General features: G+C 37.9%; 1 protein-coding gene across 1 annotated transcript in view; it reads right to left on the reverse strand.

Moving 5' to 3' along the window:
* Positions 1 to 1,722: 1,722 nt before the first annotated feature.
* LOC124275749 (muscarinic acetylcholine receptor M1-like) overlaps positions 1,723 to 12,473 on the reverse strand; it is a 95,336-nt gene continuing 84,585 nt past the window's right edge. Inside the window, exon 4 of the mRNA XM_046711405.1 lies at positions 1,723 to 3,849. Coding sequence (XP_046567361.1) covers positions 3,674 to 3,849 — 176 coding nt within the window. The 3' untranslated portion in view covers positions 1,723 to 3,673. The remainder of the gene's footprint in view (positions 3,850 to 12,473) is intronic.

Genomic DNA, 12,473 nt, shown 5'->3' on the forward strand with positions numbered 1-12,473 from the left:
AAACGGATGCCCCTCTGTACAATTGGAAATTTATATGCTGATGAACATGATGCTAAATTTTTAAACAAAACATCCACTAGTGCTATATTTTTACTGTTAATGTTTTATACCTCGGTATATTATTTACGTTTCTTCTCGATTGCGGAAGATCAGACGATGGTTCATAATTACAATCCGTTGACATAACTGTATAGATTTGGTGTCAATGCTTCATCAAAGAATGAGATAATAGCTGAAATATTTTGATCAGAATTGTTGTTAAGCTCACCGAAATCTATATGTTCGATAACCCAATCCACACCACCATCCACTGCACCCATACAGATTCCGGGTTAAAATAGGTCCCATATAGATCAGGGGTCCTGTCACGAAGCAGCCTCTACCAAGGTTAACCTTAAGTCCCATTCTTTAACATTGCACTAAGGTTACCTCAGCTATAGTGACGTACGATCACCTTATTGCTTTGTGAAAGGAGGCCCAGGTCTTCAGGCACGTGTGAGGTGTTATTGTCTCATCGCGGCGACATGGAACCTCCCATGATATTAAAATAGGTTTGTCTGGTCAAGTATGAAATGTTTACAGGTCGACGCCTTACAGCTGGAGTACTCCCGAGCGCCGAGTTAAACTACACACAGGAAACCATGGGTGTACTTGAATGTCCAGTTTCAAGCCACACAGGACCAGTTCTGTATTCAAGGACTGATACATGGCAATACAGACCAAGGAGTAACAGTAATTATACATCCTGTCTCTGCACCTGCACGTGTCCATCTGCATCAGGCGCTCATTTAAAGACAATGAACGTTACACCCGTCCCTTGTAAACGTCTGTAATATCCCATCATTGCCCGGGCTAGCATACTAAAGCACAAGCACGCTGAAATTAACTGGAATTAGTCTACACCTTGTAAGAGTTAACCAATGTCCAAATTTGATTACATCCCACGTACAAGCAGATTAATTCTACCTTACGGCCATCCACGTGGATCAGATGATTCTACACATATTGCAAGGATGCGGACACGAAGTTGTGGCCTATGGATTACTGAGCGTAATAGAATTACAAGAGCAATAGATGAAGGCTGAACTGAGGGCAGACAACTCTTCAAGGCGTCATTAGTAGGCAATTGACGTTGTAATAACCCATCACGTTTTCTTTTAGTTTTGTGTACAATATGTTAATCAACAGCGAGAAGAAGATTAAATGTGAAATTGAGTGGTTTGACGCAAGTGATCCCACACTTTTGACGTTTTAAACGATCATCTGCGCATAACTGAAATGCATTTTTTATAAAATATGTGCAGCAGAAAACGGTATAGTTAATGCGTGTCTTTCAAGCTTTCAAGAAGAAAAGTTTAGTTTCCTTCAAATGTTGACACTAAACTGACTATAATAGGTTTCATTGTGTATGGAAATTATTCAGGTAAATATGGTAAAAATGTCCAGCAACAATGCTACCTTTATAGGCAAGAATATTCCCATAAATTCAGAAATGTTAACCTGCTTTTTGGAAGCGATCTCACCACTTGACGTACCACTGCCCGATTACTGAAACCCCAATTGAATTTGAACTGCCATTCGATGCCAACATTTATATTTCTAACCTTAAAAACTTAATACTTTCTACAAACATGTATGCTGTCAGTAAATAAAAAAGACGACTTCGAAGAGCATTCGTACAATGACACCTTTTCTTTTTTAATAATGAAAACACGAACATCGTCATTGTAAAAGGTTTATTTTTTACCATGAACATGATGCTATATATGCGGTGACGATTCTCGCTGTTCAAAATGACCCACTCCACATGGTCAAATATTCTCCCATTTATTAATATATACTTTACATGAGTGTATATATAACTAAATATATACTCTCGGCATACTAATAACATTGCAAATAAACAACTGTACAATATGATATTACAGGTAAAATGAGTTTGTAGGCGAAGGTTTAACATACAAAGTCAAACTTTTACTTAACTTAACCTTTTACTTTTTCAATACGGTGGAGTCAAATTGTTTCTCCGTGACATGACTATTATGTAATCTTGACAGAATAGTCACTGTCTTAAATTGTCACTAAACTAAGCGGACCAAGGGAATTACATTTTACCTTTGAATCGTTCCTCGTATACTTACTACGTTTTGTCTATACACTGTAAGAACACGTAAATTCATCGAAAAGACATACAAATATCAATTAATGTACCAATAGGGTGACTGAGGTCCGACTTGTGGTGATGGTGTAATCATAAATCTTTTCATCAAGAATGTTTTCAGGACTGTGCCTCCATTTCCAAACACCTTTTAAGCATAAATTGTCTGTAACCATTAACAACATAACCAATCTAGTGAACAGAGTCAGTATGGAAGGAGCACGGTATAAACCATGCCCATAAAAAACAAACTTCAAAATAGGACAAATATGACCATATGTCTGTACGGAAAGTGATGCGCACAATATCGTACACAGCTGTTGGCCATAGTCCCTAATACTTGTACTGGTTCCTGTGTATAGCAGTGTATTGCTACTATGAATATATTACATACATCTGTTTCATGAAATTGATTCAAAATACTCCACTGTGTACAGGAACCCTTTCAAAGGAGGTGATCACTGTGAATAACCAACGTCATTTTCAAATTTGTTTACGATTAAAACTTCAACACGGTGTGGAAATGTTATAGAGACCAACACGGTGTTGAACATGTTATGCAGACCAAAGGTATAATGAATATGAAGCAATCAGACTTTGAGGATCATATTACCAAACGGAATCTTGATTTTAAAACAATTACTCATACTTTATCCAACGTATAGCATACTATCAGATATCCAAGCAATGGCATATGACAGGTTTGTGTACCTTTGATAAAGGCTTTGGAGATAAAATATAAACGTGATATTTTGTATAACAGATTTTCTAGTTTTCAAACACAACATAAATTGGCTCATAAACCTGTACATGTATTGCATTGTTGGAAACACAAAATATCGGTACAGATACAAAACTGTAGAAAAGCACTACTGTGTTCGGCTGAGCTCTCTATGTACAATGATGGCAAACCTCAGTGTAAGCCATTACAAATGTGACTTTGTTAGCACTTTTGTGAAAAAAAACCTATAATAATTATTGCAAAATATCTTGAAAATGAAAACATGGCATAAAATCATTGATCATATTTGCACTAATTGTGATTGTGATGACTACAGTGCAGGTCGATATGTATACTCATGTTCAGGTCAGTCACACAATAAGCTCATACAGTGCAGTCTCACAAACCATGTATTCCAACATGTGTAGCACCAGACAATAACAATCTGCCGGTGTCTTACAAAGTTGTTATATAAAACTGATTGCTTTAAATTTGTGTTTTAACACCGCAACTGCAAAAACTAACTGCCTCATTTCTCAAAGGGCGTCATCGACAGTGGATGTCTCCGGTAGATTACTCAACTTTAATATGTAGAAGGGTCAAACGCCTCATAAACGTGAGAGTGATCGCCCTTTCATCATGGACATGTCAAGTGACCTTCAACTTTCCTGACTGTATCCTTGACAACTCGGTGGGAAGACTTTGGTCATGTGACCTTCAATGTGCACCATGGCAACAACTAAATTGGGCCAATGGCAAGACGTTATAAAACCAGAGTGACTTCTTGTTTTGTTTCATCTTGGAATGAACTTCGTGGCGTGGATGGGTGCGATCATCATTTGATGAATGGAGCCTCGTTTTGGAACACACCGGCATGTAAGGATCTTCCAAAACGCTCGGCGAAAGTTGACGTTACATAGAGCGTAACACAGTGGGTTGATGGTGCTGTTTATATAACACAACCAGTAACCTGTGGAATGAAAACAGAACTCATTAATAATCATTATAATTTATGAAATCACAACATGATTTCCAAATCTGAGGAAAAAAATACAAACAAGAAGCAAGAGAAACTCTTTAATCTCCACTGTGACTTAAAACCCAACGAAGTTACGTGAGATGAGTTGGAAAACATATTTCACCTATGTTTTTATTATTTTAAACAATATATATATGAATGGTTGACTGATGAAATGACCGTAGGTATGTCCTGTAAATGACGTTTTTAATATGGGCAACGAATTATTTCATAACCTTCATAATTGCATGAAGCAAAAATAATGATTCTGGAATTTTATATTTTGATAATACCACACCACATCTTTATCCCTATTAACTCTCGATCTCGTTTTCTCTTGACATATATATTAAGATGGGTATTGCATGCTCACTACATTGTCCTCGTATTTACCAATACAGTATGTTCATCATAATATAACATAAATATATATTGCATATCAATCCCTATACTACTGATAACGGATACATGGTCATATTGGCAGATTCCGGCAGAATCAACATGGGAACCTCAAGGAGGCCAATGTAAACCGATAGATGTCTCAATTGGTTTCAGAGTTTCTGTTATCGACTGGAGAAGGTAATTACACGGTCATTGGGTTTGGGATTGCGTACAAACATCCAGAACAGGAGGCGATAGTTGAGGGCGCTTCGATATTTGGCGGGGTGATTAGCGTCTATAACGGCTGGGGTACACAAAGGGAACCTAGTATTTGTCAAGTCCAATATTTAACAAGTATCTTGTCAGGTTAATGTTGCCTCATTTATCAGGGATGCAAATATCAACATTCATACGACTACATGTTTACGATATCATGTGGCCTTTTCTTTATATATTTTTCGTATGTTGTTACGACTTCTGCAGGTATTTGTTAACGTTGTGGACTCGCACAGGAGTGGATGAAAGCTGGTTAACGTCTAAATCAATATGACGTTTCTCTAAGATTGACAGTCAAACTAGTCATTACATGTGAAAGAGCTTCTTCAGACGTGGGAACGTCCATGTCAGGTTTGAAGACAAATTCGATACCCCAGATCGTTCTAAATATGCCCCCGCAAAAGTAAGTGATTTGCTTAGGGCAGTGGACATTTTCCACTGTGTAACACGGACCTACACATGTATCACTTCATATCAAAATAAATATAACTGCAATGTATCGCAATGGAAATATTTAAAATAGCTTCCTTGATGTTGACTAGAAATACATGGGCCTGAAGAGCGACCATTCTCTGTGAAGAGTTGCATCAGTCCCTTAGGCAGGATCGTAGGTTTGACTCCTAAGATATCCCATGATAATGTTCCCTGCAGGTTTGCTACCAGTGGTCCTGATTCACCGCCAGTAAATGTCCAAGAAGGTCTGCATTACTTCGGATTCCATTTAAAGCTTATATGATCGTAAAGACAGTATGCAGACTCACTCATATTTTTCTTCTCCCATCATTCTGACCTTTCGATTCCCACTTTTGTTGTCGCCTAAACATCTAATGTAATGAAGCCCGTTTCTTTAGGTGCCTAATACAGGTATAAATTAACAAATTAGCAACTCCAGTGTCCTCCAACACCAAGACCGTTATCTAACATTCATTTGTTTGTTTGTTAATTAACACCTCACTCAGCAATATTCTCGTTAAACGACGGAGGATTGTACATAGTTGTGTCTGGAAGTGACAATCCAGTGAATGACATCATGATCGTCGATGTACGCAAATTGGGTATGCGTAGATATGCATCAAGCTCGTCCACGATCCTGACCACACGACCCCGTTAGTCGCCTCCTATCACAAGCATTGGCTGTTGAAGATCAATTCTAACCCAGATCATTCACTCTACGTTGGCCGGAAATGATATTCTAACATTCCATGGCTTTCAAACTGATTAATTCATCGCTTAATTATTTTTTTTACTTCCAATGGCCTTAAAATGATGTCATTTTTCAAAGAAATGCATAGATTAAATACACGACGCTGTTGTATCGACTGCCTCAGATTATCATTTTCGTAGACACTGGCAATGTCCTCGAATTCATATTTCTGTTCAAAGCCTTCCGTAACTGCCGCCTTCAGTCAATACACGACATCGCATTGCCACAACGGACACGCAAAACAGCATGTTTTATCCACAAGCCCATCTTCAGAAAAACACAATCCTTAGAGGAACGTGATTCATCTACCATCTGAAACCGTAACTGCGTCTGAAACAGCCATATTATTCTTTAACTAGCAATTAGATTTCAAGATGCAAGGGACAATTGTCGTGCCCTAGTGCACTCTATAGACTGTTTATGACTATCATTTGCACTATAAAATCATTTTGCACGTTGTGAGAGTTCAATATACCAAGTACAGCTCAATCAATAGCTTGCTGCAGTGTTCTGTTGCAGGAGTTGCTTGCCAGTGATGTTCTCACAACATCTGTACTTGTCGCCATGTGGTATATTCGGCGTGCTGCCGTTGCCGGTGAAATAAGTGCTTATTGAACGTGTTTCGTGCTGGTATTATCAATGAAAATACACCATAAACATGTACTCATTGTCTTGATATTGACGTTATGTTTTATAACGCAATCCTCGTGACAAGGGTATAGACAAGATGATAGTATGAGAGACGCTTAAAGTCTAAAATTGATAAGTTGTATCTACAGGTGGATGTTTTAAAGACAAAACATATTGTGATAAAGGGTATCGAGCTTTTGTTGTTTCGTTGTTTTCGTACAAGGGAACTGTGATGGAATGAAATCACATTGTAAATATTTTGCAGTCATTCTTAGTGTCCATATCTAGAAAACAACTTTTCTATTGATATATTTATCTTGTGATGTTTCTAATGGCACCCACACGTCATTCGTGAAATACACCTAGGTGATGGATTCATCTCTTATCCTGTAGCCTGAAATGACAATTCCTAAACATTTAGGCATTTCCCTTCAAAGTAGAAAATCCAAATCAGTGAAATTATTAGAAATGCTTGTTGAATGATCAACTGCTTTAGGAGCGTTAGGAAGAGGCTACTAATACATACGTTTGATGTTGTGTATACATCTATTATCATGCCTACGAACAATAATAATCACTCGAGAATGTGCATTTGAACGCACTGAGAACTTATAATGAAGCAGCTCGTGTTACTAGTCATACCAAAAGGTAAGAAAGAAGACACCGCTCCAAACGTAATACATTTCACAAACTGAGAAGTTGTATATCATCTAAACATCTCAACGGTTTCATAACAACTTATAATCTTAGAATTCTAACTTACAAACGATCACATATAGAATCCAGTCCCATGCCAAGTCATTTCTTCCTGATACGATTAAACTTTGGAACAATCTAATTCACGAAATATCTAATGCTAATTGAAAGAATTTAAATCCTTAATGTAGCGTCCTGATACAATCGTGAAAACAATTGTGGTTTCAGGTTTTGCCACGATAATATCAGAATGATGTAATTTTAGAATGTATGGGTGCGATCTAAACATGGCAGTCGTTCCGTCAGTAATAGTTCAATGAACATGGTCATCCAGTCTGTTCACGACTTCACTTTAGTGTCGAAAGCAATATTTTTGAAATTGGAAAACTGTACCATTACATTTCACAGACACCAGTGTCAGCAATGAATCGGTTCGTGCTCTTCATCGGTGTACTTTCCTACATTATGTTGAGCACAGTCTTGCGTAAAACCAGCCGTTGTTAAAGTAAGATGAGGAGGAGCATTAATATAAGCACGTGTGGTTTGTTTACTTATCCAGGTATGTTTAAACCATAGCTGCTTCCTGACAATCTTACACATAACACATCTGGCAATGTCGGAGATGAGATACCCGTAGACAATGGACGTTCAACACATGCTGTTCCACCAAACGTCGTACATGAGTTACATATAGAAAATAGATTCATTTTATTCTATTTTCCGAAATGGTTTGACCTTATTATACCCTCACCCTGGGTGTTTTATATGGGATAAAGAGCTACAGCCCATTGCGTTTTGTGGTTATAGTTTGTCAGACTTAAGCGGAGATTACAGAAGGATGCTTCTCGAGTGAACAGGGCTCTATAAGATGGATGATAGGTAAATACTTTTAAGATGACCGACATACAGAAAAGTTACATGTTGCGTGGAAACTATCTTTGATATATCGGTGTTAGTGACGTCGAGTGTATAAACTATTTGTACTGGTCACGCCATCAGTGTAAAGGGAACATGATCAAGTTTGTTGCGTCATTTGCAGAATTTCCATCATAATGGCAACAGGTTTAGAAACAAGAACACCGGAAAAACACCGTACACTAATGTTGTTGTGAAAACGACATTCCAACCACAATCAACAAGGTCATCACGACTTATAACTGTAACCTTTCAAGAACTACTGGCAGGCACGTTGAAGCAAATAAGTTAGGTTTACGTGACAATGAAGACGATGATCTGCTTCGAGATGTGAAAACCTGGTAGAGTGTACTGGCCAGTCTGTACCGATCTACATAGCTGCCCAGTACTTCCATCTGATGTAGAGGTTAATGTTACACCATCCTACACTCAAGCCTCTGCTGGTGGACATTTTCTCCTACACCAAGATGGTAAGATGCTCATCAACCATCGACAACCCGAGACATCTATCCATGTCCGATAAGTACTTCAGCAACGGTACCTTTGCCACCTGCCCAGAAATCTGCAAACACGTATATACCATCCTGCCGTCATCAACGACACTTGTTACCATTAGTCCACGAGCGTCTTCCTGACAAACTGGAGGCAACGAAACAGAAACTATTCTAAACCGTGAAGCAGAAAGCTCTTGAGATCAACATTCATCTGGCACCGATGACGACGTTTACTGCGAGAAAACTGCCCAGAATGCCGCCCAAAATGTATTTCAGCGCCAGCTAAAGGAATGTTAATACATTGTAAGTGAACCAATGCCTCCAACACTACAAGCCATTTTATACATTTCGATTTCAGAATATAAGTTTCAAAATATATGTGTCTGAAGATACATGTAGGCGTTAATCTTGTAATGCAAAACAATGCGTAGTCAATTGAAATAATTACTTCCAATACAATATCCATCTTAATATGTTTCTTGGTATGTATCTTATTGAATGTATCTTTACCCACTGTGAGGTGTACCAACACATGCTCCAACACACACACCGGACCGGCATATATTAATTACATGTATTCCAGGAAACGTCAAATGTGTTGACATGTACGGAGATACTGAATTCATCATGAGTTATATTGTCACATGTCATCCACGAATAGCATAAAACCGGAAGATTTCCTCTTATGTTCTGTCCCAAAACGTAATATTTGTTGAGTTGAGGTTTTTTCTCATTTGTTTTTCCGACACGTCACATGAAATTTATGTATTCAGTTAATCGATATTATGTTATTTCAGTAAACATCATTCACATAATACACGTTACGTATTGATTCATCTTATGCAATTTCCGTAACTGCCATTGATGGGATACAAGACAATGGACTTTCATATGATGCTAAAGTTGCGTCCTCAAGGAAAGCCGGAAACCTGTATGATTGGGCGTTCTAATCGCGCCCTCCCGTGTAACCGATTCATCCTTCGTCTTATGGTCTTATATTACCTACAGCTTGATAGATTAATGACATAAACGGTTTTAAGTCTAATGCTATTTCCTAAAACTGTAAGACGAAATCTACGCAGAGAATAGATTCAAATGTTCCATTTCCAAAATCATCATACTTGTTGAAATATACACGAAAAGGATTCATTTATATTATTTCCAACGTAAACCAAGTTCCATGGAAAGTCAATGTCTTCACTGCAATGAATGCGACGTTTCGGTTTAGATACTAACAGCGATATCAAGCTTGTTAGTGTCTACACTTGCCGAGCTGCAGCTGTTGGACTGATGTTGGGAATCTATCCATGACATTGACGAGCGAATGTGTTAACGTATACGATACACAGTCGGGTGTGTCTGTAAATAGTATTAGTGAACCAAGTACCATATACAGGCATACAGAAACTAGGCTACCTTACCCAAAATAGTCATAAGGTACCCGAATGATGACGCTATTCCAAGGAACTATGTTACCTAGTCTTAATTTGTTTATGTTATACAAATGGACAACCCTATACCACCTTAGGAAACTAGGTAGACTAACGACTAGTCTCTGAAATGAACATATTTTACAGAAAAAAGGCTCGTAGTGAAAAACACATAATATAATAAAAAGGAGCCCTGAGACTTTCTTCAAGCTGTGGAAATCTAGACGTGCCACATTTTCTAGACTTGCGTGGGATTTCTTGGATATATTTGCTTCAGGGTCTGTATGGCAGACTAGAAGTTAGGCTACCCAAAGCCAAAATGCCCTGAAGTAACACAAGTGTTGAGGCTACAAAAAATGGAAGCATTGTACCCAACTAGAAATAACCCTAAGTAATACAAACTATTAATCTTACGCCACATAAAGTACTTCGGGTACCCCGCCCATAATAGACAGAAGTAGCATTAATGATGAAACCTGCACTCGAATACCTCCAGGTGACACGTACGTAAACAGTTGTACATGTTCAATGCATCAATTATAATGTTTAAAAAATTAGAAACTAATTTCATCATCTATACCATGCCATATACAGAGAGTGAGTAAAAAATAAAGATTTATTTGCCTAAAGGGCTGCGTCAAACCATTTGCCTGAACAACCACAACGCAAGCTGCGTGTAAGCTTAATGATCGAAGTGCCGAGACGTGTCTAGCAATGGAAATAGGTAATCCAATATTTGTATTAATAATTAAGCTTAAGCGGCACTTCACACGCACAGGATATATCTATATAGGAGCTTAGCTATAACCCAGGACACCCTGCTCCTACTTATAGTCTATCATCACAACATATGTATTATTTACATACAGGATCGATATTATTGATCTCACTGTCACCTGGTAAGACATAACAAGACTCCAGACAGAGACCGACAGGTGTTACTCAAATATCGCTCCCGGGTGTGCATGGTACAGCCAGGGATATAGTAAATCGAAAACTTAAAGGTATATCATACATCCTGCTTGTAAAGCCAAAACAGCAATATCAGAGTAGAAGACTACAAACATTCATTATATACTTATCTGCATTAAAAACGTAACGCTTTGACATTTTTTTCAAAACACCCGTTACCAATTCCATGTGTCATGTAACACGAATGTTATGTAATATTGAGAGACTTTAGTTTCCTGAGTGAGAAATGGGTTTTAAATAGTTCATCAATGATGGGAATCAAACCCGGTCCGGCGTAAAGAGACAACTGTTTATAGACAAATAAGGAGTTGTAATGTAGAGTATTTACATTGATAGTGATATAACAGTCGCAAATATCTGTGCATGGTTTATACACCCTTAGAAGTATCAAAATGTTGCGAAAGAAGGCTTGTTTTTTTGTCTGACACCGCAATATTCCAGCTGTATGTCGACGGTCTGTAAAAAATCGAGTCTTAGTAATTGTTTGTCTGGCTCTCGGCAGGGTTCATAAAACACTATCCAATGATACCTTTGAAATATTTGAACCTAAGAACCACGAACTTCGAAACGCTTTGAATACAAAAGAACCATCCCAAGTGTACCGCTTTCATTCCTTAGGCTTGACCCTCTCCTCTACTCTTTCAAAATACTTGGATTGACCACCAACTAAACTAGGTCTCTTTTACTACCATACCTTGGAGACATATCAGAATAAGTATCACCTTTGAGTATTATGCAATCAACTCAGAACACCGTGGACATCAACAACAGTATGATTGCCACTGTTACTCCTGCTGTCTAAGTCGTGACTTTCACATCAAAAGCGGACCAGGCTTGCTTGGGGATTATACCCAAAATAGGCGTAATCAAATGTTTCCTGAAACTATTTGCCTCCTGGAGTTAGTTGCTGCAAAGGCAACGTTAATCCTCCTGCAAGGGATGAAAGAGTTCTTGTGAGAAGGTACAAGTAGATCGTTGACAGGTGTTTGGACTGACAGCTAAATCGCAATTTCACTTCCGCATTATAATCAATTTCTTTAGATGTATAATATTTTTATTTGTTGTATTTTATAGTTATCCAAATGCCGCCTATGACGCACGTTTCGCGCGTTGATCTTGCTCTTGTTCTTGAGGGAGGTCAACGTATGTACACAAATACATGTCATGAAATTCCTTAACATCGGTACAAGAATGAAAAGATGTGTGTAAACTTTTATCTTGATTCTCGTACGAATGTGGATAATATTCAGTGATCAAACTCAGCTAGCTCTCTGAATCAAATATCAAATATTTCTGATAAGATATCTCATCGTTACACAAATCTAAACCTTAATTTAATATTTTATCACATAGGTGTTATAAATTTTATTATTCACCGTGACAATTATTCAATACTTCATGTGTATGTGTATGATAAACTATCTGTTGACAACAGTAACAAAGGGACGCGAACTTGCTGATAAAATAGTCCATTACTTATTGCTCGTGTCACTCTGTCCCCTAAGTAAGTTCGTGTCTACGCCGGCACTTTTAATTAAAGTCCAAACGATAAGATTGATTAAAGCTATTTTCAACCTG

This window comes from Haliotis rubra, unplaced genomic scaffold, assembly GCF_003918875.1.
Source record: "Haliotis rubra isolate DU_JTF1 unplaced genomic scaffold, ASM391887v1 Scf202, whole genome shotgun sequence".
In the NCBI taxonomy this organism is placed as follows: domain Eukaryota; kingdom Metazoa; phylum Mollusca; class Gastropoda; order Lepetellida; family Haliotidae; genus Haliotis; species Haliotis rubra.